At 39.6% G+C, this 27,511-nt stretch overlaps 1 protein-coding gene across 1 annotated transcript; it reads left to right on the top strand.

Moving 5' to 3' along the window:
• The first annotated feature begins 826 nt into the window (after positions 1-826).
• On the top strand, positions 827-14,031 carry arl8 (ADP-ribosylation factor-like 8). Its single transcript, XM_046852549.1, has 7 exons — positions 827-936; positions 1,025-1,386; positions 10,267-10,327; positions 10,420-10,567; positions 11,361-11,444; positions 11,684-11,835; positions 12,902-14,031. Exons 2-7 carry the CDS (start codon positions 1,341-1,343, stop codon positions 12,948-12,950), a joined length of 540 nt encoding a protein of 179 aa, XP_046708505.1. The 5' UTR covers positions 827-936; positions 1,025-1,340; the 3' UTR covers positions 12,951-14,031.
• Positions 14,032-27,511: the final 13,480 nt, after the last annotated feature.

Raw genomic sequence — 27,511 nt, 5'->3', positions numbered from 1 at the left:
GTGCTTCTTAGAGTTCAAGTGGAGTTCAAGTTCGGGGTTATTCATCATGCTTTTGTTAGCTACATAATTTCATATTTGTTCTGTTTTTAATTTTAATGTCTTGTACAATATACAATGTTGAAAGCAACAAAAAATAAAGAAAAATAAAGAAAAAACACTGATTAAAAAGTTTTATTTGTAAATAAATTAATAATAATAATGTTATCTTAATAATGATATGCAAATACTATAACATTTCATGGTACAATTTCAGTGGCAATTTCAGTCATGAAAAATAAAACTAAATCCTACAAGTTTTGGTGTCGTTTAAGAGTCTTTTTTATTTGACTTTTCAAAGTAGTTTGCATACGGGCTGCACTGTCATAATAATAATAATAATAATAATAATAATAATAATAATAATAATAATAATAATAATAACAACAACAACAATAATAATAATAATAATAATAATAACAATAATTTAATAATAATAATAATAATTAATATTATTTTAATAATAATAATAATAATTTTAATAATAATAATAATAATAATAACAATAATTTAAATAATAATAATTTAAATAATAATAATAATAATAATAACTAATATTATTTTTATAATAATAATAACTAATATTATTTTTATAATAATAATAACTAATATTATTTTTATAATAATAGTAACTAATATTATTTTTATAATAATAATAACTAATATTATTTTTATTATAATAATAATAGCTGGAAACCATCAGACCAAACCACAGTCTAATGAACGTGTTTAGGAGCGAGCATTCGCGATTAGCCAATCATAGCGCAGAAGCGGGAACACGTAACCAATCATAGCGTAGGAGGCGGGCTTTGTGGGAGCAATAAGGCGTTGGGGGATGGTGGTGCGGTAGTCATATATATTTCAACAATACTCCTGCTTACTACCCCCTCCCTACCCCGGGTTAGTTTTGTATGGAAACTTTTTTCTCCTTTTCCCCCCAGAAAAGTGTTTCACTCCTCCACTGCTTGACGCACGATTTCTTTTTCAGAGGCGGCCCGTGTTCGCCTTCGTATCCACGCTCGGTCCCGGCTGGAGTCTGGGATGTGACTGTAGCGGTTTACTGGGCAGAGAGACGGAGATGAGGAGGCTGCTCCGGCTTTTGACAGAGAAGACAGAAAGTGGAGTGATTGAACCTGGCTGGTGTTTTAAACCTAATTCCAAAACACGGCACTGTTGTTCCCCTGTTCTGCGATGGGTTTCATGAAATTAGCGTAGCCGAATCAACAAACATAACGGGGTTAGCAAGAAAACGCTGCTGCAGCAGGCCGCTAGTTCACTCCTGAGCTCTGTCCAGAAGATATATCATGGGCTTGATCGTGGCCAAGCTGTGGAGCTTTTTCTGTAATCAAGGTAAGTTGTTGTATTGCATTGTTGATTGTATGTGGTTAGTGACTAAAGGCACTAGTACCACTCCATCTGTGTGTGTGTGTGTGTGTGTGTGTGTGTGTGTGTGTGTGTGTGTGTGTGTGTGTGTGTGTTAGAGGAATGCAGCATCAGCCGCACCTTGATAACTAGCTTCAGTAGAGCTAAAGCGAGACTCAAAAGCAGCTTTACACACGCGGAAATATAATAACGTGTTGAAAGGCAGTGTTATTGTTCGTAAAACGCATATTTCCTCGACGTTTTGACACGTGTTTGGGTTCCTCTGCGTCAGAACTTACCGACTAGCGTGTTCTATATTGTGAACGTCTGAGGAGCAACACGTTCATATCCGAACAACTCTGAACAAATATCAGTTGAAAGCTATACCTGAATGTGTGTGTGTGTGTGTGTGTGTGTGTGTGTGGTTTTTAAGACTTAAACAAACAGGTGGTTGACAGCAGCCTAATAAAAGCATAAGTGATTGCAAACAAATGTGGTTTTCCCTTATAATGTATTTTGTATATTATATAAAAGACAAATATTGCTATTTAAAACTATTATTTTGCAGTGACATGTTGTGTATTCTCTGTCTGTATCATGTAAGAAGCTGAGGCACAAAAGTCAACCAAGCAGGCAATGTACACCCAGAAATATGTAGGGGTTTTTTGTTTTTGTTCGTTTGTTTATGCAATTAGTGATGGCAAAATAACCAAGAAGTAATAGTATTCAGTCTGCAAAAGCAGCCGAAGGGTTGTTAAATAAAAACACACATTTTCAGACAATAGATTAATGTCCAGGACTCTAGTGGTTGTGTATTATTGCAAATCCGAAATCTCTCATTCAAAACTAATATTTTGATACAGAAATTGACTAAAAGATAAGGAACATCTACCTTAATAAAATCGTGGTCGTTTGGTATGGCATATCGAATGTATATTTATTATTATATATTCATATCTATACTTGTTTGAAAGTAATCATGGTGGATCATCATGGTGGATTTTGGTGCTTGATTTGAGACTTGGCTCATCATTAAAACAAATGTGTAGTGATTTTAAAATCATTTTATGGTAGAGTTCATTTATATATAACTTGCAGAATAGATAAAGACTGGAAAACGTGTCCGTGGGGAAAGTGAGACTTGCGTGTCTCCCCTGTCCCACAATGCGTGCCTGCCAGGCGTTCTTCTTCTTCTCCTCTGTTTGTGGCGGTGTCAAATGTGAATAGCGCATGGATTTTCAAAGGTTTCTTGAATTTATTTATTTATTTGTTATTATTTTTGGGTGGCCACGTTCCTATCTCCAAAAATCCGTAAATCTGTATATAATATAAGAGCGTCGTGAATAAATGCGTGTTGGGTTGAAGGTTTAAATTTCACTTTTATTTATTTATTTATTTAAATTATAATTTTTTTTTTTTTATAAAATGGTCAAGCATAAATGCGTGCTGCATTAATTGCACATTAATAAAATTAGTGCCATTAAATGAATTTGCGTTAACTCTTTTAACACACATTTTGACAACCCTAGCTTTAACCGATTAACTTTATCAGGGAAATTAAAGTGTAAATTTTAAAGTCCATTAAAGTCTGAATTTTCAAAACCAGGGAAATGCAGTACTATAGAGAGAAAGGACTGATTTCAGGTTACAGTAAGAGTCTTTACACTAATAATCGGGCTAATCCTTTAACTCTGTTCTTTTTAATCTTGTTGCATACAGTAGTTTGGGGCCGGCGAGTGTCAAGTTCTTTTCTATGGAAATGCGAAGGGTGAGAAGGTCACTGTGTTCCACTATCACCACCCCCCCACCCCCTATAGTTCTTTTGTGTTTCCGAACAGACTTGCGCCTTTTCTAACGCAGGATGTGACAGAAGGTCCAGTGTCTTGAGTGACCCGGCAAACAAAACACAAACGAGGAAGCCATTTTCCTTCCATATTGTCTTCCCATGACGTTATTCATGTATGCGTGGACAGCCGGCGTTCCTGTCAGACTGAGCAGATGTGAGCGTCTGGGTATCCTCTGAGTAACTGAAAAGTCTGTTTGATGTATCAGAAAGCTTTTAGTTCTGAGGCCATGTTGATAAATCGGTAGCAGACGCATTGATTATTTTGACCAGAAACCGTTCAAATCTGTGTGTACTGATCTGAATAATTGATTCAGATTCAAGAAATAAAACCTGTGCCGTTATATGGAAGTAATCAGTGTTGTGACGTGTTACCAACACAGAAGTTCATCGTTTTCTTTTCCATAATTATATACGCAAGTAGGGCTGTAGCTTTTTTTTACCGATTATTCCATCGATTAATTGAGTGATCAGTTATTTTTTGCTTATTAAAGAGCAATACTAAATAGAAGAAAAATGAGACGGGACTCTTAAAATGATCAAGTAATTTGTTTCCTTTTTTGTGAAAACTAAACCTATTTAGTGCATTTAGTTGGCAAATGACATGAAAATGCAAATACAAATATATAAATAAAACACAATTATAAACATACATTGAGATTTCTACAAAAAAATGTCTTTATGGTTCAAAGTGATCCAAACTTTGGAAACTTGAATCCTATAGAGGTTTTAATTTAATTTTTTTTCCTTGCAATTCCGATGTTTATTTTGTCGCAATTGTGACTTTTTCGTTTTCTCGTAAACGGCCATCATTTTCGGTGCATCCACCAGTAACCATGTTGTCGGCCTTAAGTTAGAAGCCTTTGGTGTTTGAACGAGGCTCCTCTGTGTCACATCACTATTTTATCCATGAATAGTTTCAACATTTGATGTTAAATGTCTGTGAGACAAGTTAGTTCCTGTTATCTCTTACATTATAACAAGTGAAGTCTCTCCAATGGCAAAAAAGCCATAGTGAATGTTCTAATACACCGAGCATGGCAGACCGGTTCAACTTGGTAAACAAGAATCGACGTTCACCAAAGTCAGGTTGATTTCTGGGTGTTTATACGAGTCAAAGCTGAGTCAGATACGAAACGCTTTAACGAAGTCACATTTTTTTTCCCCAGCGTAATAGGTTTAAACTGGCATTTGCACTCAATTACACTAATCACCCAAATAAACAGGCCTGTTTGGCTGAGGCTGCTGATCCTAGTCAGATTTGACTTGAGTGGAAGCTGACTGTTAGACATTTCTTGACATGATATTTAGAATATCTTTTTTTATCTAGTTGTCTATCTCGAGTGCCAGTAATGTGCAACACAGGAAACGAAAGCATTGTGCTCCGCAAGTACATTCTGTTCTTGTTTTTTTTTTTTTTCTTTTAAAGCTCCAAAGGGAAATTTGTGGTGGGGTTTTTTTTTTTTTTTTTTTTTCTTTTTTTTTTCACCTTCGGCATAACTTTTCAAAACTGTCTGGTTCATTTGGTTCATTTAGCTGACAGACTCAAAGTCTCAAAGTGTGGGTCAGTCAGCCCTGAGGAAGCAATACTGGTGTCGTTTCCTGTATAGCATTGTGCAGCTGTCTAAACCCAGCAAGTTGTGTTGTCCTCACTTCCTTCCATCAGTCCACATCTGAACATAAAGGGCAAAAAAGCCAGACTACTTGTGCCTTATTCTCTCACACACACACACACACACACACACACACACACACACACACACACATTCTTTGCACTGACATGCCAATTTTGATCTTGGGCTGCGTGTGAACTGTCATGCGTTTCTTGGATAACAAGCATGATTCGGCTCAGTGTGCATGTGTGGGTGGTAAGGCTCATGCAGCCTTTTGTTTTATGTAAAAAGCTGAAATTGTGAGTTCACTAATGCCACAGAGCTAAGACATTGCAGGCTCGCTCTGAGAGGAAACGCTTCAGTCCTACATAACGATCCATTCCCTAGACAGCTCTTCAGATGTTCTTGGTTTTAACTCTTCCCCAGATCTTAACATTCTAAACACATTTTTTTTTTGTAGTCTCTAGTAACAGTGTTCCACAAAATCTGGTTTGAAATGGAACATCACGAAGTCGGTTGACGGTGATGTTTTGAGTATCCACACACGTGCAGACCTGCTGCTCCGAAAGTCTTGAGACCAGGTTAAAAATCCGCAATTAAAAACCGTGTCAAAGTTTTAGAGCAAAAATTCAGAAGTGATCAGTGTCTTGAAGGGTCTGTATTTATGATTCTGCATATTTTGCATGTATTTGAATGTAAATACATTTGTTTTTTTATATTTGTACAGTAGTTTAGATTTTTCTTGTCCTTTCCACTGAAAATTCCGGGAAAAAAATTATTTAGGATGATGTTCTGCTAGAATATTATATAATTAATATTTATATATAAATATATATACAGTGGTGTGAAAAATTCCTGATTTCTTATTATTTTGCATGTTTGTCACACTTTAATGTTTCAGATCATCAAACTAATTTAAATATTAGTAAAAGTCAAGTTTATTTCTAAAGCGCTTTTCACAACAGACATTGTCTCAAAGCAGCTTTACACAAATCAACAGTGAAGGTGAATGGTGTGCATTTATCCCTGATGAGCAGCCGTGGCGACTGTGGCAAGGAAAAACTAACTTAGATGTTATGAGGAAGAAACCTTGAGAGGAACCAGACTCAAAAGGGGAACCCATCCTCATTTGGGTGACATCAAGAGTTTGATCATAAATCTTTCAACAATACAGAACACTGGAGAGTGAGAACTAACATAATTACTGGAGTATAAGATTATAAGTGATGTTCTTTCTGCAGTCTTATACAGTCATTATGGTTAGTAGCTCCTAGTTTTATGAGCTCAGCATTTGTGATCATCACTGATCCAGCATCAGCTTCTCCATGCCAGAGCCTTTAAACACTCTGTCTAAAAGATAACACAAGTGAACACAACATGAATGTTTTTATTATTGAGGGAAAAACAAAATCCAAAACTACATGGCCTTGTGTGAAAATGTGTTTGCCCCCTAAACCTAATAACTGGTTGAGCCGCCCTTAGCAGCAACAACTGCATTCAAACTTTTGCGATAACTTGCAATGGGTCTGTTATAGTGCTGTGGAGGAATTTTGGTCCAATCATCTATGCAGAATTGTTGTAATTCAGCCACATTGGAGGGTTTTCGAGCATGAACCGTTTTTTTAAGGTCATGCCACAGCATCTCAATAGGATTCAGGTCAGGACTTTGACTCGGCCACTCCAAAGTGGTGGACTTGCTGGTGTGTTTTGGATCAGAACCCAAGTTCGCTTTAGCTTGAGGTCACGAACAGATGGCCAGACATTCTCCTTAAGGATTTTTGGTAAACCGCTGAGTTCATGGTTCCATTCATCACAGCAAGTCTTCCAGGTCCTGAAGCAGCAAAACAGCCCCAGACCATCACACTACCACCACCATATTTTAATTTTGGTATGATGGGTATACGTCAGACATAATGGGACACACACCTTCCAAAAAGTTAAACTTTTAACTTTTCAGTCCACAGAGTATTTTCCCAAAAGTCTTGGGGATCTTCAAGATGTTTTCTGGTGAGAAACTAAGAAGAGCCTTTATGTTCTTTTTGCTCAGCAGCAGTTTTCTTCTTGGAACTCTGCCATGCAGACGTTTTTTTGCCCGGTCTCTTTCTTATGGTGGAGTCCTGAACACTGACCTTAACTGAGGCAAGTGAGGCCTGCAGTTCTTTGGATGTTGTTGTGGGGTCTTTTGTGACCTCTTGTAATAAGTCGTCGCTGTGCTCTTGGGGTAATTTTGGTCGGCCGGCCACTTCTGGGAAGGTTTTCCACTGTTCCATGTTTTTGCCACATGAATAACGGCTCTCACTGTGGTTCGCTGGAGTCCCGAAGCTTTAGAAATGGCTTTATAACTTTTTCCAGACTGATGGATCTCAATTACTTTCCTTCTCATTTGTTTCTGAATTTCTTTGGATTTCAGCATGATGTCTAGCTTTTGAGGATCTTTTGGTCTACACTTGGTCAGGCAGGTCCTATTTAACCTGTTAGCCTTCGCCACAGATTTTGGGACTTACAGATGAAAATGCCCTACCTAACTTTTTAAATGTTAACAGTTCCTGATAAAAATGGGCTACATACACAATTTAAATATCTTTAAAAAGAACACACTTTGAGCTTTACTGTCAATTATCAAAGTTAATATTGCTCCAAAAGATATTGTTATAGATGATGACGTGCCATGGATATACTTTTCCTGCTTTGAACATTTATTTTTATTTTATATATAAATACATGAAATCAGTCCTGGAGCAATCCAGAAAAGTACTGGGTTGAAAGCCACATGTCTCATGAGTTTAAATTTTATGAAGATTTTCATGACAAATGAGATTCCTACAAACATTTATCTGAGACTATGTCTGATCCTTTTCTCCCTCCCCCTGTTTGAGAGTCACCTGCTAAACTCAGGTGGCCATTCATCCTCTATTCATACAGTCTGCATATTAATGAATTGCTGACCATTAAAGGCTTTTGTTATACATGTTTGGCTATTGATATTAATTTGGCATTCATATAGATGGCCAGGTAGCCAGGCAAGCTCTTGTTTTACAGTAATGGCCATTCATATTGATGTGCGACCATTCCAATCCCAACAACACACACACACTTACTTTTTAAGCATTTGTCTTATAAAAACAAACAGGCAATAAAAACTTATAAAATTGTATAAAACTGTAAACGGAGATATTTATTGTAACATATAGATTTAAACTAGCATCTCCGTGCATATCTCCAAGTCTCTGTTACTCCGCCCCCAAAAATATTTTCCACGTCGCTGCTTTGTGCAAATTTCTGATAAAACAACTTTTTGACTGTCCATTTTTTTTGTTTATTTTTGCATTTTTTTGTAAACAAGGTCCAGTTAGCATGAGCACGTGTAACCAGTAAGAGTTTGCAAAGAGTAATAAAACTAAGACTTCACCACATGGTGAATAAAATCCTTCCATACAGTACAGACCAAAAGTTTGGACACACCTTCTCATTCAAAGAGAGCAGCACCCCATTACTCTCCTTCTTGGTCAAATAGCCCTTGATGCCTTTAGTGTGACTCTACAATTTTCATAGTTATGAAAATAAAGAAAACTCTTTGAATGAGAAGGTGTGTCCAAACATTTGGTCTGTACTGTATATCGTTAGAATCCTGCACTTATTGGCTACAATTTCCATCAATCATTTTGTTTCCATAATATTACTGGCTGAAAATAAAAGGTTATCAAATGATGCATGGTGCATAATAAACGTCACCTAAACACCTGCCTATGGATTGTAGACTCAAGCCCGAGATTGTTTTGTAACTCTGTATTCTACCAGCCATATTTGTCTTTTTACCAGCAAGATGTCTGTTTTTTTTTTTTTATGCAAAAGTATTTCGGAAAAAACACCAGCCGAAGGTCTGTGAAACAAAAGAATAACCATTTAAATTACAACACTATTGTTTTGTTGGTGCAGAAATGCTTAAAGGCATGTTGTTAAGTGGTATCTTTCCTAATACACTGGAATTTGCAGCAGTGGATGTGTTTGTGACATGTTATTACAATAAATGTGTAAGTACTGCATTATATACATGTTAAACATTTTCCATTGAGGAACAGTGATCTGAAATCGCTGCTTGAGGCTTAGACCTTTAGAATGATGTATAGATAGTCATGGTTACTCATCTCCCTTTTTATTTAATCTATTGCTAAACATCAACACCTGAGAACAATTTTATAATCGTCGCACTGGCACAGCGCTGACGATTAAGGGGTCATAAGGGGGAAAATGAACTCGGGTGTAATAAGTTTGAACAGGGGGCAAACACTTTTTCACACAGGGCCATGTAGTTCTGGAATTTGTTTTCCCTCAATAATAAAAACCTTTATTTAAAAACTGCATGTTGTGTTCACTTGTGTTCTCTTTTACTAATATTTTAATTAGTTTGATGATCTGAAGCAGACATGCAAACAAATAAATCAGGAAGGTGTGTGTTTGTATACATGCATTATTTATATATATATATAAATAATAATAATAATATAAATAAAATATATATATATATATATTATACTTAAAATAAGACGTTTTGTTCAGTTATGAAGAATAAGCATCTGAAATATTAATTTAGTGTATATTAACTAAATGATATCTGCATAAATAAAATTATTCAAACATTGAAAACAAGCATTTGAATGCAGCAAGTAAACAGGTTTAAAAAGAAAGGAAAGAATGAACATTCGTGTACAAATGTTATCATTCTCTGAAAACCACAGCAGTCACAAAAAAATCTAATAGTTTACCGCTGCGGTTATTGTCGCTCGCGAGCTGATTGCGTGACCTGACGCTCGCGAGTCACGACAGAACAGATCCAGTGCGACTGTCCCGAAGTTAAACAGTTTACACAATAGCACTACATTACACTACACCATGTTCAAATGATGAGGATTATACAGTTGTTGCTCACTGTGCTGACGTTTCGCTTTCATCCATGACGGCGTCTGTGTTCTCTTGACGTCACGTCTCTGAGCCGTAACGTGAGCAGCCCAACTAATCGATAACTGCATTCGTTGACAACGATTTTCATTATCGATTATTATCGATTTGATCAATTAGTTGCTGCAGCCCTAAATCACACATAAACAGAAGGGTGCTGTTGGAATGAAGCACTTCAGCAGGTGTCACCGACTGGCTGCACGTAGGAGCCATGATGGGGAAGCAAAAAAACGGGAACAATGTTTTCCGAGTCATTCGGGAGTGAACGTGCCACAAGCTCACTCCAATGTGCTTCTATCTTGTATAAAGTTAAACTCAAAATTGCCTCCATGCTCGCTTTGCTTTGCTAGCGGTCACTTTATTTACTGCGGACCACAAATCGGCAGCTCTCCCTGCAAAGTGCACGTGGGCTTAATTCATCTTCTCAACCTAGTTTTTTTTTTCTTTGGTCTGCAGAACACAAGGTGATCATAGTGGGTCTTGACAATGCAGGAAAGACGACCATTCTTTACCAGTTGTAAGTAGCCCTCGCATCAAAAATCTTTTTAATGTAACGATTCTCAAGAATGGGACATGTAAGGCAGTGCTTCTGTTTTTTTTTTTGTGCAGCCTGATGAAAGAGGTCGTCCACACGTCTCCAACAATTGGCAGTAATGTTGAAGAGATCGTCGTGAAGAACACGCACTTCCTAATGTGGGACATCGGTGGCCAGGAGAGCCTAAGAACCTCTTGGAACACTTACTACTCCAACACTGAGGTGATTTTTCAGAATGACTCTCCAACAATATACTAAATATATTCCATTTCTGTACACTACACTCTTGAGCCATGTTATTAATATTATTAATTTGTATGATTAGGGGGACGATTACAGTTTCAAAACCGACCGCGATAAACGAAAAACCATGATAAACGTACGCCACCCCAAAAAATGCGGTTCATGGGATGGGATCACTGTACTTTATTGCCAACAATTATATATACGGTATCATTATTTAATAAGTATAATAAACAATACCAAAACACTATAATAATCCAAAAATCAGATGGACTTGCAAACATTAGGTTTTGAGCCTTGTTGTTTAGGAAGTTCCTGACCAATGGACTGTGAGTGTATCATTGTGTACCATCACACTGATGAATGCAGTGAACTATGTCCAACTGGTGTGTGTGTGTGTGTGTGTGTGTGTGTGTGTGTGTGTGTGTGTGTGTGTGTGTGTGTGTGTGTACAGACACTGAGGTCAAAGCTGAGTATCTGACAAAGAGGACTAAGTGAAAGCATGTCACAGGCATTCAACCGAAGCATTTTGTGTGTGAGAGGTCGATGTGGTGGGGGTTGCTACTGAATGCTGCTCTGAAACACTGCACTCTGTGCAACAAGCGCACACACACACATTCTCATGTACATGTGCCAGCAGGCAAGGACATGCAGAAAAGCTCTTATAGTGCGCTTTTATTTTTTTTCCCCCCTTGTACACGAAGCCCACCTCATTGCGACTGCCTTAATTCACTAAGCTAATTGTGACTTTTTATGTCTGTCCTGTTCTCAGTTCATCATCCTGGTTGTGGACAGTACGGACAGAGAAAGGCTTGCGATCTCCAAAGAGGAGCTGTACAGAATGCTAGCACATGAGGTAACACCTACACGTGGACTTAAACGTTTCTTCATTTATACACTAGCACAGAAAAATTTTACATTTCTAATCACTCTGAGTGCATTATTCATATCATTGTTGCAGTCTTAATCCTAAATGAGTGGTCAAGATCATCGAATTAACCGAAAAATTGTTTTATGCATGCAGTCTGTAATCATTCAAAACATCACTTGCTCTCTCACTTCATCTCACTGTTTTTTTTTTTTTTTTATTTTCAGGATTTGCGTAAAGCCGCAGTGTTGATTTTTGCGAATAAGCAGGATATGAAGGGCTGCATGTCCGCAGCCGAGATCTCAAAATACCTGACCCTCAGCTCAATCAAAGATCATCCATGGCACATTCAGTCCTGCTGTGCTCTTACAGGAGAAGGGTGAGGGTCACACAAGCATGTTCATATGAATTTTCTTTTTCTGCCACTTTTCTAGAAAGACGTTTTACTAGATTTTTGAATGTGCTATAAAACCCGTAGTGAGGTGCTGGTGTTTGCTGAGGAAGCCTGGTGTGCAGTCATCATTCCCATTTATGCTAAAGGTTCAGTGGGGTTGATCAGATTTCTTTGCTTTATAAACAGGAGCATTGTCCTGCTGAAACAGATTTTGGCCTGGATCAGCGAAGGGAAAATATTAATGCAGCAGCACGCAATGGAATTCTGTTTAATTGTTGCTTGTCTGTAAGACACCTTAGAAGAATGTGGTGAAGTGGTAGCTCTGTGGTTAAGACGGGAGGTCGCGAGTACAAATTGCAGCAAGGCAAAGCTTCCACTGGGGGCTCCTTGAGCAGGAACTTCAACCTTTAACTACAATTGTTGCATAAATGAGATTATAATAATAAGTAATAAGTTGCATGAGACGAGTTCTCTGACAAATGCCACACATGTAATTGTAAGGTGACCACATACTTGTGGCTGACCCATTAGTACAGTACAATGACACATTCACATTTGAGAACCATTAAACATGTTTATGAACACCGGCTGTATTAGGGTCTCTCAAGATTGTGCTAAACCTTTTCTTCAATAAAAACGCCAGATGAACCAGTTAATATAGGAATCTGGAATGATTGACAGTTATGTAGGTGGCTTGAAGTATTTTTTTTTTTCCACTTGAATCTTGACACTTGCTTTGCTTCAGGTTTTGTTTCCCCTTGCTCTGTAAACCTGCTATTTACCTCCAACCAATCAGCAATCGCCCGACATAGAAACGGAAAATAAAGATTTACACTTGATTCCTTTAAGGCACCTGAAGCCAGCGATATGTTTTTAAACTGTTGCTCATGCTGCACCACATGGCCACTTAATGCACTCAAATCAGAGTGGTGTGACTGTGGTGCGCCCATGACTGGGCAGTGATGCTACAACTGATCGATAAACAATTTTTTTATTTCAACTGATCAAAACCAGTGCCAACTCTGCCTAATGTTCTTGAATTCTCTTTCAGGCTTTGCCAGGGCTTGGAGTGGATGACTTCAAGGGTGGGACTCAGATAGCCTCCAACAACTTTACAGGACTGGCTTCATGCGGCGCCTTCACCGTGAACATCTGGCCTCATCCTATTGGCTGCTTTTTTTTTTTTTAATGATTATTATGATTTTAAACTTTTTAGCTCATGAACAGTGATCGACTGCTCTGGACAACCTACCTCACCACAGAATGACTGGATGCTGGTTGACAGATTGGACAAATGTTTCAGTTTCTTCAGGTTATTTATGCACATGAAAGAACTGAGAGGCATTGGACTGTGTGCTTTGAACACCCATTTTTGGAAAAGTTCTCTGTTCTGGTTTAATATAGTTAATGGACTGTGGTGTGTTTTATTGAACAAATCATTTTACTGGTCAATACAGCGGTCAGGGACGTCTTGTTTCTTTTTTGTGTGGGTGTGTGATGGGGGGGATGGGGGACATGTATGGAGTGTCTGTAACAAACTCAAAAACCACTACATATCATGAAGACACATTGCATATCATGGCTCATTACCTCAGTTAGCAGCACTACAGACACTCGAGCAGCCGTCATTGAGCTAGCCTTTGCGTTACCACTGAAATTGTGGGAGCGGGCTGGCTCAGTAATATGGAGTTTTATTCATTGATCTATGTCAATTATTTAAGGTCCTCAAACACCATTTATAACCATGTTTGTGCCATTCGATTAAATGGGCTCCTTTTCCACCCATCATCTGCAATTACATTGAGGACTGGTTATTAATATCTTTTTTCCCCTGAGGATGAAACCTGGATTATGGATAAACTTGAAAATCCTTTTTTTTTTTTTGTTTTTTTTTTTTTTTGCTAATTGTATTTTGTTTTTATGTCAGGTACCAGTTTGTATTATTTTTGTACTGGTGATTCATATGCTGCATCAAAACAATTTTACTCAGTCGTGTGTGTGTGTGTGTGTGTCTCAGTCAGTCAGTCTCAGGCTGGTGAGCATTTTCAAATCTATTTAAATAATTGGTGCAAACTGAGTAGCAGCTACAAAATCTAGGTGGAGATCTTTTCAGTTCTGCAATTTTGAACCATGAAAGTGTTTATGAAAATATTGTTTTTGGAATAAAATTATATATGCATATGTTTTTTTTTTTTTTTTTCTTTCTTTTCTTTTTTTTTTTTTTTTTGTAAAGATAGTTGTTGGAACTATTTCTGGAATTTATTTGAAACATAAGAGACATGATCATGTCTAGATACAAAATTTGGCTCTATCTAGATATTGGAACTGAAATGGAAATAGGCCTTTGAGTGAATATAGGAACCAGATGATTTTATGCTGACTTTAGAAAACGCAGCCTCAGCCATTCTAGGAGTTTACAAGTATGCTTGTGCGATTATTAGCATATTTGAAGCATTGAGCTGTGCAATGCTTAACACTTAAAACTATGTCTACTGATTTAACACCAAACAGTATAGAGCTAGAAACCAGTGAAATTGTATTTTTTTGCTTTGCACATTGCCATCAATAACTATATATATAAAAATATATTTATACTTTTTTTTTTTTGTGTGTGCGCTGAATGGATTGCAAGGGAAGAAAATGTTTTTTTTCATAAAGTAGGCTGTTGATTCAGAGGCACAGATTCATTCATCTGCAGTACCACGGATTCCTCATTTCATCAGCCATTGAATACCCATTCCCAAATCTCAGATGTGCCATTTCAGCATAAGCAGGTAAAATGTGTATCAACATTTATATTTCTGTAATTTTGTAATAAATGCTTTTATTTTGAATTTCTCTTTGTCCCTTTGAAAATGCTGTGTGGATATTTGTGTTGTTAGAGAAAACGTGGATTTCTATGCACGCTTATGCTATTCATAGCTCAATTAGCCAAGAGTTCAATTCCAGGTAGGGAGAATCAAGATGCACCTTTGCATCTTCATCTGCCTGTGAAAATATGAAGACAGTAGGGGAATAAAAACAACTAAAAGTATATGCAAATCTGCCATAACATTAAAACCACTCAATATTTTGAAGAGCTTCCTTATGCCACCCAAGTCTTTGAGCAGAGCAGGCCACCTCCTTCCATTGGTCCATGTTTCAACTGTAGATGTTTTTTTTTTGCAGTAGACTGGAATCAACATGGGCACTCTGTAGCTTAACAACCATATAAACAACAAGATATGATTCACTGTTCTGAGATCTTTCTCTCATAGACAGAACTACATTTTTTTTTCAGCAATTTGTTGTACAATAGCTCTTCTGTGGAATCAGACCAGAGAGGCTAGCTGTCACTTCCCACACACATCCGAGAGCCTTGAGCATCCATGGCCCTGCCATCAATTCACCAGTCAATTCATCCTTTGAACCAGATTTGCTAGGTACTGGACACCTTTCACTTGCCACATTATATATGCCACTCTGTGACGGTTGTTATGCCATGATATAATTTATTCAGTTTTTCCTGTCAGTGGTTTTGGAGTTATGGCTAATCAGTGTATATACACTTTAATTATTTTTTTGCACTGCACTGATCAGTGAAGCATACATATCTGCACATCATTAAGACATCAATTAGTAACTGCTCCAGAGACTTTTATGGAAGCGCTGGGTGTGACCCAAGAGCAAAACTATAGGTAGAACACTCAAAACTCCACAAAGGCAGTAACCAAAGCTGTGATGAGGAAACTCCAATCAAATCAAATGGAGGAAAAGCAAAATAAGTGATGACAAAATACATCCTTTTTATATGAATACAAATCTCTGACGTTCCACAGTATGTAAAGTGCAACACAGTTAACAAGTAAAACATTCACTGTTAAATATGGCATTTTATAATGTAAAACATATCAGAGTCCCTGGTGGTCTAGTGGTTAGGATTCGGCCCTCTCATTGATGTGGCCCGGGTTCAATCCCCGGTCAGAAAAACCAAAACCCCAGCCACTCTTCGTGCTGGTCCCAAGCCGATAAATGGGGAGGGTTGCGTTAGGAAGGGCATCCAGCGTAAAAACGTGCCACATCAAAACATGCGGATGATCCGCTGTGGCGACCCCTAATGGGAGAAGCCGAAAGAAAGTATTATGTAAAACATATAAAATTTAGTTTCAAATTAAAGAGATTACATACCAAATTATATAAACTTAATTTTTTCCTACATTTTACTTCAGATAAAGTATACTTGATAATCTGATAATATACAGTGTATTGAAAATGACAATAATTAATATCAATCTAGTACATAAAGTTAGTACATTAGTTTAAAACATTCAGTTTATTACTTTGACTAATTAACTGTTGGAGGGACACCAGGTCTGTGAACCATGGTCTGCCCAGCCATCGAGGTGCCACCAGGGGGAGCAGCCCGAGCGGGGGAAAGGCGTACAGGCATAGCCTCAGCCACGTATGTACCACGAGAGAGAAAACCAGAGGGGATAGTGCGAAGTCTCCTGAGTCGCAAACAGGTCCACCTGGGCTCTGTAAAACCTCCGCCATATCTGCTCCACCACCTTAGGGTGGAGCCTCAATTTCCTGGGGTTTTATAACATGAGCACTGTAATGTAAGATTATGAGTATTGTTTTTTCTACAGTCTTTTACAGTCATTTGTGGTTATAAATCTAGGAGCTACTGAGCAACTCATAAAATAGCTCAACATTTGCGATTATCATAGATCCAACACCAGCTTCTCCATGCCAGAGCCTTTAAACACTCACGGACAACAGCACAATTATTAACAGCACAAGTTGATGATGTGCATGTGATCAGATGTTCTGGAGCACAAGGTTATGATATGTGATGTGTGTTATGTGTAGGCTTTGCTAAAAAGATAAGTTTTTAATCTGCCTCTGAGCCCCCACTGGAGTGGTCTCGTATAGGAAGCCAAGTGGAATCACATTAGACGCTGCCGCCATGAGATCCAGCAGCCTCTGGAACTGCTTCACAGTGAGTGACTGGCCTTCTCTTACTTTCCTGATTCTCCTGTGAGGATAGCTTCAATCCAAGCGGGAGACAATTGTGCCCACATTATGGTCGAGTCCCACACTACACCCAAGAAGGTGGTTCTCTGTACTGAAGAAAGCACACTCTTCCTGGTGTTTAGCCTTAACCCCAGCTGCTTCATGTAGGCGAGAATGACATCTAGATGTGGGACTGCCCAAAGATCTGATCGAGCTAATATCAACCAATAATCGATATAGTTCAGAATGCGGATAATCCGAAGCCTTAGTACACCGCACTCCTAAGATTAAGGCTCTCTGAAAGTCAGGGCCTGCACGTCACAGCCCACTGTGCTCAGAACGGGCCTCAGGTCGGCCGGCTCCTTGGGCTTGAGCCTAGAGCATCGTCAGGGGCCCTTGGGTCCAGGTGGCAATGCTCTGCTTTTGGTCTTCGCCCAGCAGTGCCGGGCTGGGGCTGCACCGCCGAGTGGTTCTGTGGGAGTGACGGGAAGGAACCGCTGAAACGCCGGCGATTACTTTTTTGGTCTCCTGAAACTTGTCGATGATCGCCCCTACAGCATCGCCAAACAGGCCTGGAGGAGCCATCGAGGCATTCAGCAGGAAAGCCCTGTCCCTGTCGGGAATAAGATGCCTTTCTGTGGCTACTAGGGCTGACATGGATTGACCTACAGCCTTAGCCATTCATTGGTGGCTCTAAGGGCTAGGTTGGCAGCGCGACGTAGCTCCTTAACATCGTCAGTCCCAGAGCTGAATCCCTTATACTCCTCCCGCTACAGTTCAGCCTGGTATACCTGCAAAACACTCATCATGTGGAGGCAACCCGCAGCCTGACCCGCTGCCACGTAAGCCTTGCCTTCTAGGACCGAAGTGGCTCGCAACAGTTTAGTAAGCAATACCGGGGCCTTAAGGGACAATGCTACGCCAGGTCACAGATAGCTAGCTAGCATCTCTTCAACCTGTGGCATCACCCCATAGCCGCACTCCTTAAACCCAACAATATTTGCGTACAATGAGGTGCGGAAATTAGCGAAGGCAATGTCCGATGCTGTAGTATGCTCTGGCCCCATCCCAATGCGGCGTGGCGATGTAGCCTACAGCAGGTTATGGTCGCTGAACTGCTGGATGTCCGAGTGGTGCTCCAAAAACAATGTGGGCTTCATTAATAATTGGAGCATTTTTGAGGGCAAGGCTGGCCTGTTAGGGCGGGACGGTGTCCATCCCACCCGGGAAGGTGCTGCTCTCATTTCTTGTAGTATAGGTCATAGTCTCAGAACAGCACTAGTTAACAAGTGACTGTCTAGAGCCAAGGCCAGGAGCAGACAGACAGGCTAAACCGACCGTCTGCTAGCTGCACAGAGTCGTCACTCAGGATCCACCATATTGAGACTGTGTCTGTCCCCCGAGCAAAACCAAAATATAGGAACTATCAGAAAGTCTGTTTAAGTAACCTGATTAACATTAAATTAAATAGGACTGAACGCACAGCCAGCACCTCTGATCTAAAAATAGGATTGTTGAATATTAGATCTCTCACGCCAAAAGCGCTTACTATAAACGAAATTATTACCGACCAGGAGTTTAATATAATGTGTTTGACAGAAACGTGGATTAAATCGAATGAATATGTAGCATTAAATGAGGCGAGTCCTCCTGGGTATAGTTACATACACCAACCCGTCTAAATGGCAGAGGAGGCGGAGTAGCAGCTATTTATAATAATAATCTAAACGTCACACAAAAGACTAAACACAAATGTAAAACATTTGAAGTTCTCTACACCAACATAAAATATTCAGTGTCTGAAAGCAGGTCAAGTCAGTTAATTCCACTAATTATTATTTATAGACCCCAGGGCCCTACTCTGATTTTCTGATAGAATTTGCAGATTTCATTACAAATCTAGCTACTTCTTTAGACAAAGCATTAATTGTTGGAGACTTTAATATTCATTTTGATAATCAGGAAGACTCCTTAAGAGCAGCAGTTGTGTCCATTCTAGATTCAGTCGGAATTAATCAGAATGTTATAGGACCCACTCATAGTGGTGGACACACTCTCGACTTGTTGTTAACATTTGGATTAAAAATAAAAAACTTAGTCATAATTCCACAGTCTGAAGCTATTTCAGACCATTATCTAATCTCGTTTAAAATTTGCCTTAGTCATGCATTTCTACCTCACCACGTTACCGTGTTAGCGTACTTTCACGTCAGCTACAGCAGCGCGTTTTATTAATTATCTTCCGATATTACGATATTAGATAGATCTCCGTCAGACCCGCAGAGCTCGACTGGGCCACTGAACATCTAGAAACAACGTTACGTTACACTCTAGATGATGTAGCTCCTTAAGACCAAAATGATCAGGGAGAAAAATTAGCACAGTGGTATAATGATCATACGCGCACCTTAAAACAGAACACTCGAAAACTAGAGCGTAAATGGCGTCAAACAAAATTAACAGTATTTCAAATAGCATGGAAGGAGAGCCTCCTAAATTATAGAAAATCTCTTAGTGCTGCCAGATCAGCATATTTCTCCACCCTCATAGAAAATAACAAGCATAATCCTAGATTTTTATTCAGCACGGTAGCAAAATTAACAGGAATAAAAGCACTGCGCTAACATGCACACCATCAATAGGTAGTAATGATTTCATGAACTTTTTTAATAATAAAATTGAAAACATCAGGCAAGAAATCCAGGCGGTTAATATAAATCCAAATTATTTTACAAGTAACCCTGTAGACAGCAGTGTCATTATAGCAGACAATCAATTACAAAGCTTCACTACTATTCATGAGAGTGACTTAATTTCATTAATCTCCTCATCAAAATCATCAACCTGTATTCTCGATCCCTTGCCTACTAGTTTCTTTAAACAGATAGCTCCAGAGGTAATCAAACCTGTTTTAAAAATAATTAACTCTTCCATTAGCACTGGTTATGTACCGAAATCCTTCAAACTGGCAGTTATCCACCCCCTTATTAAGAAACCTGACCTTGACCCATGTCAGTTGTCCAACTACAGACCGATATCAAATCTCCCCTTTATATCCAAAATTTTAGAAAAGGTTGTAGCACAGCAGTTATGCTCACATCTGCTTATGAATAACATTTTGAAATGTATCAGTCAGGATTTCGGCCTCATCATAGCACAGAGACGGCGCTAGTTAAGGTGGTAAATGACCTGTTATTGGCCTCTGATCAGGGTTTTGTCTCCTTACTTGTTTTGCTCGACCTTAGTGCAGCTTTTGACACCATTGATCACACTATACTGCTTGCTAGACTTGAGAATGTTGTAGGAATAAAGGAACAGCTCTCTCTTGGCTCAGGTCTTATTTGACTGATCGCTATCAGTTTGTGGATGTAAATGGTGAGTTCTCCACGCTCTATGAGGTAAAGTTTGGTGTTCCTCAAGGATCTGTCTTAGGCCCACTGCTTTTCTCTTTATATATGCTGCCTCTTGGTGAAATTATTCATAAACATGGGATTCGCTTCCATTGCTATGCTGATGACACACAGCTGTATATTTCAGCAAAGCCAGATGAGAGAGATCAGCTTAACAATGTTGAGAAGTGTGTAAAGGACATTAGACAGTGGATGCTTAATAACTTTCTTCTGCTCAACTCAGATAAGACGGAAGTACTTTTACTAGGACCACATGCAGCTAGAAGTAAACTTTCCGATTACGTAGCATCTCTGGATGGTGTTTCTGTTTCAGCATGTACGGCTGTCAAAGACCTTGGTGTGATTATTGACCCGAGTCTTTCCTTTGAGTCTCACGTGAATAATATCACCAGAATCGCCTTCTTTCACCTTAGAAATATTGCTAAGATTAGAAATATGATGTCGTTACAGGATGCAGAAAAACTGGTTCATGCTTTTGTTACTTCTAGATTAGACTACTGTAACGCTTTACTGTCTGGGTGTGCGGTAAGTGCATCAATAAGCTTCAGTTAGTCCAGAATGCAGCAGCAAGGGTCCTCACTAGATCTAGGAAATATGACCACATCACCCCTGTTTTAATCAGTCTACACTGGCTCCCAATCAAATCTCGCATTGACTATAAAATATTACTACTGACGTATAAAGCACTCAATGGTCTCGCACCGCAGTATCTGAGTGAACTTCTGTACCAGTATGATCCTCCACGCCTACTTAGATCAAAAGGTGCTGGCTATCTGTTGGTTCCTCAAATAATGAAGACTACAGCAGGGGGCAGATCTTTCTCTTATAAAGCCCCACAGTTATGGAACAGCCTTCCAATCAGTGTTCGGGACTCAGACACAGTCTCAGTGTTCAAGTCGAGGTTGAAAACGTATTTATTTAGTCAAGCCTTTTATCAGTAGATTTCTCTTAGGTAAAGGCACAGATCTGGAGGGAACATGGATATAGAGTGTTTGGTGAACTGGTATATTTGTATGCTGTCGTCCCTCACATTCACACGTTCACTCAGGTTTGTTGACGGTGGTGTGGTGGGTCGTCTCTTATCCCAGAGATCCCTCATGTCTGTGTTACCTTCTGGTTCTCCCTTTTAGTTATGCTGCCATAGCGAGTCTTGCCGGAGTCCAAACTGCACAGTGACATTAACTTTCATACACCAATAGTTACACTTAATAATCCATATCCTTCTCTTCCGTCACCCTCTCTCTCTCTCTCTCTCTCTCTCTCTCTCTCTCTCTCTCTCTCTCTCTCTCTCTCTTCGGTCGAGTTAAACATGCTCCTGAGGCTCCAGTGACCAGTGTTCCTGCCCCTCTCCCTCCTTGGATCTTCACACTTCTGTACAGCTCGGGACGGTCTCTTAATTCCGGAGTAGAACGGGTGCTTTGAGGACGGATTGGACTGTAGTTGGTGTCGGCGGTCTGCTGCACTGACTCGGGAGTGCAGTTTGCTTCTGATCATCATCACTGTACCCCACAACATTGTATATCTGCTTCAAATGGACATTTGGTGCAACCCAGATGAGGATGGGTTCCCTCTTGAGTCTGGTTCCTCTCAAGGTTTCTTCCTTATGCCATCTCGGGGAGTTTTTCCTTGCCACAGTTGCTCATCAGGGACAAACATACTTACAAAGAACATATTTATGTTTAATCACCACATTATCTGTGTAAAGCTGCTTTGAGACAATGTTCATTGTTAAAAGCGCTATACAAATAAAAATGAATTGAATTGAATTGAGTGACTGGCCTTCTCTTACTTTCCTGATTCTCCTGTGAGGATAGCTTCAATCCAAGCGGGAGACAATTGTGCCCACATTATGGTCGAGTCCCACACTACACCCAAGAAGGTGGTTCTCTGTACTGAAGAAAGCACACTCTTCCTGGTGTTTAGCCTTAACCCCAGCTGCTTCATGTAGGCGAGAATGACATCTAGATGTGGGACTGCCCAAAATTCTGATCGAGCTAATATCAACCAATAATCGATATAGTTCAGAATGCGGATAATCCGAAGCCTTAGTACACCGCACTCCTAAGATTAAGGCTCTCTGAAAGTCAGGGCCTGCACGTCACAGCCCACTGTGCTCAGAACGGGCCTCAGGTCGGCCGGCTCCTTGGGCTTGAGCCTAGAGCATCGTCAGGGGCCCTTGGGTCCAGGTGGCAATGCTCTGCTTTTGGTCTTCGCCCAGCAGTGCCGGGCTGGGGCTGCACCCGCCGAGTGGTTCTGTGGGAGTGACAGGGAAGGAACCGCTGAAACGCCGGCGATTACTTTTTTGGTCTCCTGAAACTTGTCGATGATCGCCCCTACAGCATCGCCAAACAGGCCTGGAGGAGCCATCAAGGCATTCAGCAGGAAAGCCCTGTCCCTGTCGGGAATAAGATGCCTTTCTGTGGCTACTAGGGCTGACATGGATTGACCTACAGCCTTAGCCATTCATTGGTGGCTCTAAGGGCTAGGTTGGCAGCGCGACGTAGCTCCTTAACATCGTCAGTCCCAGAGCTGAATCCCTTATACTCCTCCCGCTACAGTTCAGCCTGGTATACCTGCAAAACACTCATCATGTGGAGGCAACCCGCAGCCTGACCCGCTGCCACGTAAGCCTTGCCTTCTAGGACCGAAGTGGCTCGCAACAGTTTAGTAAGCAATACCGGGGCCTTAAGGGACAATGCTACGCCAGGTCACAGATAGCTAGCTAGCATCTCTTCAACCTGTGGCATCACCCCATAGCCGCACTCCTTAAACCCAACAATATTTGCGTACAATGAGGTACGGGAAAAGAGGCGGGCCGCATATGCGCTCTCCCCGGACCTGGACACCTCGGTGGGCAGATCCGGGAAAAAGGCAGGCCCCGGCATGAAGGATTGTGATGGGAAAAGAGGCGGGCCTCATATGCGCTCTCCCCAGACCTGAACACCTCGGTGTGCAGATCTGTGAAAAAAGGCAGGCCCCGGCGTGGAGGTTGTGATGCAGGAAGCCCTCATCCAGCTTACTGGGTGTGCACTGCTTCCGCTTCTCGCCCGGCCAAGCTAACTCCAGGAGCTTCTCATACAGCACAGGCTGGGAGGAGTCTGTAGGCTTGCTAGCCTCTAAAATCTCCCCCTCCTTGGAGGAAGAAATGTGGAGCGCCGCGCTGCTTGCGCCGGGGGAAGAAACCGCTGAAGGCCGTGCTTTCCCCAGGGAACAAGCGCTTGACCCGGCAAGTGAGGCCGGAAAAAGGGACTCACTCATCTCCATGCCTTCTGCTAGATCCGCCTGTGAGCCCCACGACCTCTGGCTCCGCTTTGCCTCGACAAGAGCGGGGCCCGAGTCAGGAGGGAGAGCACTCTCCTCAAAGAGCGCATTTGCCACTCGGCTACAATGCAAGTAATCAACTCCCTCGAGAGCAGACTGAGCATGCTCCACTCCCAAGCAAACAATGCATTCAGAGCGTGAGCAATGCGGAGGCGTTCCCAAAGCGTTGTAACGCAGCCCGATTTCATGAAAGGGAACGAAATCAGCATTCTAAATTGTATTGGAAAAAATTATTACGCCTATGACCATTAATAATTAAGGACACTATTAGCATGTTACTAAACATGCATGCAAGGTATTTATTGAATAGGATGCCACTACCTTTTTTATTTAGACAAATAAAGTTGATTTGAATTGAATTGTTCTTTTAGCAGTTTGGTGTGATGGAACTCTCAGGTGTGTGAAAATTAATGATAAAAAGAAAGGTCAGGCAATTGTTGATAATTATCAGTCTTAAGAGGGTTATAAGGCCATCTCCATACAAATTTAACAGATATTAATTAATCAATACTACATCATTTTAGCTATTGGCCTCCGTTTGAACATAAATGTTTATGCTCATGAGAGCATAATCAGGAATTTTTTTTTTTACATGACTTTAAAGGAAGGGTGGCTAGAAAAAAAAGCCACTTCTCTCCAAAAACAATATGATCTAACATGTCTAATGAGCTTTAAGAAAGCTTTAAAGAGGCTATATTTGATAAATGTCCTGAAAGCAAACTGTCCACACATTGTTCACTTTAAGCACCTTGTTTTCATAAATTCTACTATTTGATTCATAAACACTTTTAAACAGAGTAAGAGGCCAAACTCTCAGACTAGCAATTTGTTAAAACAAAGCCTGCTGTGAGTGATGAGAGTCAGCATGTGAGCCATGCTGAAGACTATATTACGTTTCATAAAACAGAAGGACACAGGCACTTTAGACCTCACACTCTGTGAAAAGAATCTGTCTCATGACTGTCACATAATCTTTGTGTTTACAGCGAACAGAAATAGTCTGTCTGTGAATTGATCTGTGTGAACTCAGAGTGCTCTCTGTCTAACATCATAGTGGATAGTAGATTACCTTTCTGATCCCCTATAAATGATGATCCAGGGTAATATTCGGGTTAAAAGGTGTACTGTGGAGACATAACTGATCTTTTAGTTTCACAAAATACTAATTTGTGTGGTTTTTTTTTTTACTAGCTAGGCCTATACTCCAAAAAAAAATTACAAGTTTTACAAGAGGCATTGCAAAGAATTTAAGCTGAATGTTTGGAGAAACGTATCTGCATACCGTTAAATTGCCAAGTTTGTTGCAACATGAATGCGCCTTTTTAAAACAATAAAAGACTTGGTGTTTCTAAATGTTTATTGCATATAGTGTTTTTTCATGAAAAATAAGTGCTTATTTTAGCTACATTAGTAATTAATACAGTCATAACTATAATACATCACGATGCTTCCATCAGCTACTAATAACTCACTATGTGTCATTATAGGTATGGTATTAGCCAGATAATTAGCAGGACCTGTTTTAAACGGTTTGTAATACAGCAATCCGAATCATGCACCGGTTTATTGCGGAATTGCATTTGCCACATAACTAATTTGTTTGGCTGATTTTCCCGGTCTCTCACGGATAGCACGATAGACCAAAAAACTTTTAGTTTTATGTTGAAATAATGACATTTATTAATAAAAATATAATTATTAATTATAAATTGAAATAAAATGTTTATACAGTACAATACTGTATACATAAAATAGCGTTTTTGGGGTGGTGTCGTAGCTTGTAGTTTGTAGCTTTCCCCTTTAATGACCATTGGATTGCTTCCTACAGGATTTATGCACATTGTAAACATATGTACAATACATCTGATTGCTTTTTTTATCGGATTTATGCTTACACACTGACTGAATATATTTTTTCATTCTATTCAGTTTAGTGAAGCGTGAAAGGCCATGTACATTTTTGAGGCCAAATTTGAGGTTTTTTTTGCACCAGCATACTATTACTACGATTTCCTCTGTCTGACACCAGGGGGAGATATTGCTCCGTTTGACTAAAATATCAACACATGGCTTGGACAAAATAGGTTTTATTTTGTCAGCCCCTGCAGTGTGAGTTGATGGCTAGCAGCTGTTTTTGGAATATAGGAGCTGGTCACAGTGTGAAGATGATCTGTTTTTGTAAAAAAAAATATTCAAAAAAGGTAGTAGTACACTGAGAACATGATGTTAGTGAGGGACATTTTGCTCTTCTCCAAAGTCACTGTCTCTGTCCTTTGGTTTTAGTACCTAAACCTTTATAAGTAAATCTGCCTCGAGAAGCCTATTCACTTACAAGTCACTGAACAGATAAAGGAGCATTACTTAGTAAACCAAGCAAGTGGCCATGGACCAACTCCCAACATGATGATACAACCACCATGCTTCACTGTTGCAGTAGTATTCTCAGGAAGATGAGCAGTTAAGGAGTGTACAAAACCAAAATCGGAAACATTTTATTCTCATCAAACCAGACTCCACATCACATGTCCCCACATTCCAACATCCTCACATAAACAAAACCATAACTCTAATGTTATTTATTCCATGACTGAATTCAGAAAAGCACAAAATGAATAATGAACCTTTAGTTGAATTACAACACCAACAGAGCGCATCAGGTTTCATTGCCTTCAGGCAAGTACAGGAATCGGAGGCTTTTGAGATTTGGGTAAAAAAGAAGGATTTAAGCCTTTGCTTACTTATATATCCGGGTCAGTTAATCATTTCAGTAGACTATAGGTTGAAACTGCATACATTACTTCAAAGAAATTGATACATTTATGCATATAAAATTGATATCTTTAATTTCTAGAACTTTGCAAAGCAACTTTGTGTCAATGTCCATTGTTAAAAATTCTATCCAAATAAAAGTGGATTGAATTAAATCTGTAATTAGTAGCTGTAATTAATTTCATGTTACTTTTGTGATTGAATTCAGCTATGATTCATTTAACTATTAGCTAAAGTGATTACACTCTTTTGTCTTGTGCTGTTAGACCTGTACATTAAAGCCATCCAAATGACAGGCAACTGAGTGTGTTTGGGTGTAATGGAAGACCAGAAACGCTTTATGTCTGTCACTAAGGTCTTTAGGGAAAAGCTGTATCTTTCTGCCCACCTGTTTTGCAAGAAAAATTATGCTCTGCGTGTCACTATTTGCAAAAGTGAACGTAGCACCTAAGGGAAAAGTTGTGACAAGCTCATTAAATAGAGTGCCTGATTTGTACATTTCTGAATTTCTAAAGAGCCAATTTATTACTTCATTGCTAATAATAGGGCAAATGGCATATTTGTTTAATAGGTAGGTCCTTTCTGACAACCTTAAATAACAAGTTCAGAGTGAGCCAGCCAAAGTTGTGTACTTGAATTGTGATGTAGGGATGTTGCAAAATATTTGCTGTAGCAGAAAATAATCTAGCATACACAACAGTTGTTGATCGAGGCTTTTGAGCATTAAAGCATGCTTATTGATTCAAGCATTGTTGTGAACATGACAAAGTGACTTTAGCTCTCAGTGACCTGATTTGGCCGGATCTTAATTTGCCCTCTGGAACACCACTTTGACACTACTACCTTGTAGATGAGTCTACAATTATGCTGCAATGTCTGACCTCGTCAAACTCAATTTGAACCAACTTCTGTACGATGTCAGAACAGAAACCTCCCTGATGCATAAGCTTACAAGAAAGAAGAGATTTTAAGCGATGTAAATGGATTCATTGTCATGAATGACTGAAAGAATTTGTCCTATGTGATACCTCCTATTTATCATATTTATAAGTCATGGTTAAACAAATTCCTGTTCCCAGTCATGTATTAATGAAAATTAATTAACTGAAATTATACATGTGGAAATGTATAATTGTTTTCCTAATGATTAAGCCAAAGGTGATGAT

Source organism: Silurus meridionalis, chromosome 6 (genome assembly GCF_014805685.1).
Source record: "Silurus meridionalis isolate SWU-2019-XX chromosome 6, ASM1480568v1, whole genome shotgun sequence".
NCBI classification, from domain to species: Eukaryota; Metazoa; Chordata; class Actinopteri; order Siluriformes; family Siluridae; genus Silurus; species Silurus meridionalis.
The sequence above is the reverse complement of the archived record's forward strand: the minus strand, read 5'-3'. Positions and strand labels throughout refer to the sequence as shown.

Bases quoted from the DNA above. Each gene is read 5' to 3' on its own strand.
- arl8 (XM_046852549.1), top strand. From the start codon at position 1,341: ATGGGCTTGATCGTGGCCAAGCTGTGGAGCTTTTTCTGTAATCAAG. The intron at 10,568-11,360 runs GTGATTTTTCAG...TCCTGTTCTCAG, and splicing joins CTTACTACTCCAACACTGAG to TTCATCATCCTGGTTGTGGA. The intron at 11,836-12,901 runs GTGAGGGTCACA...ATTCTCTTTCAG, and splicing joins TGTGCTCTTACAGGAGAAGG to GCTTTGCCAGGGCTTGGAGT.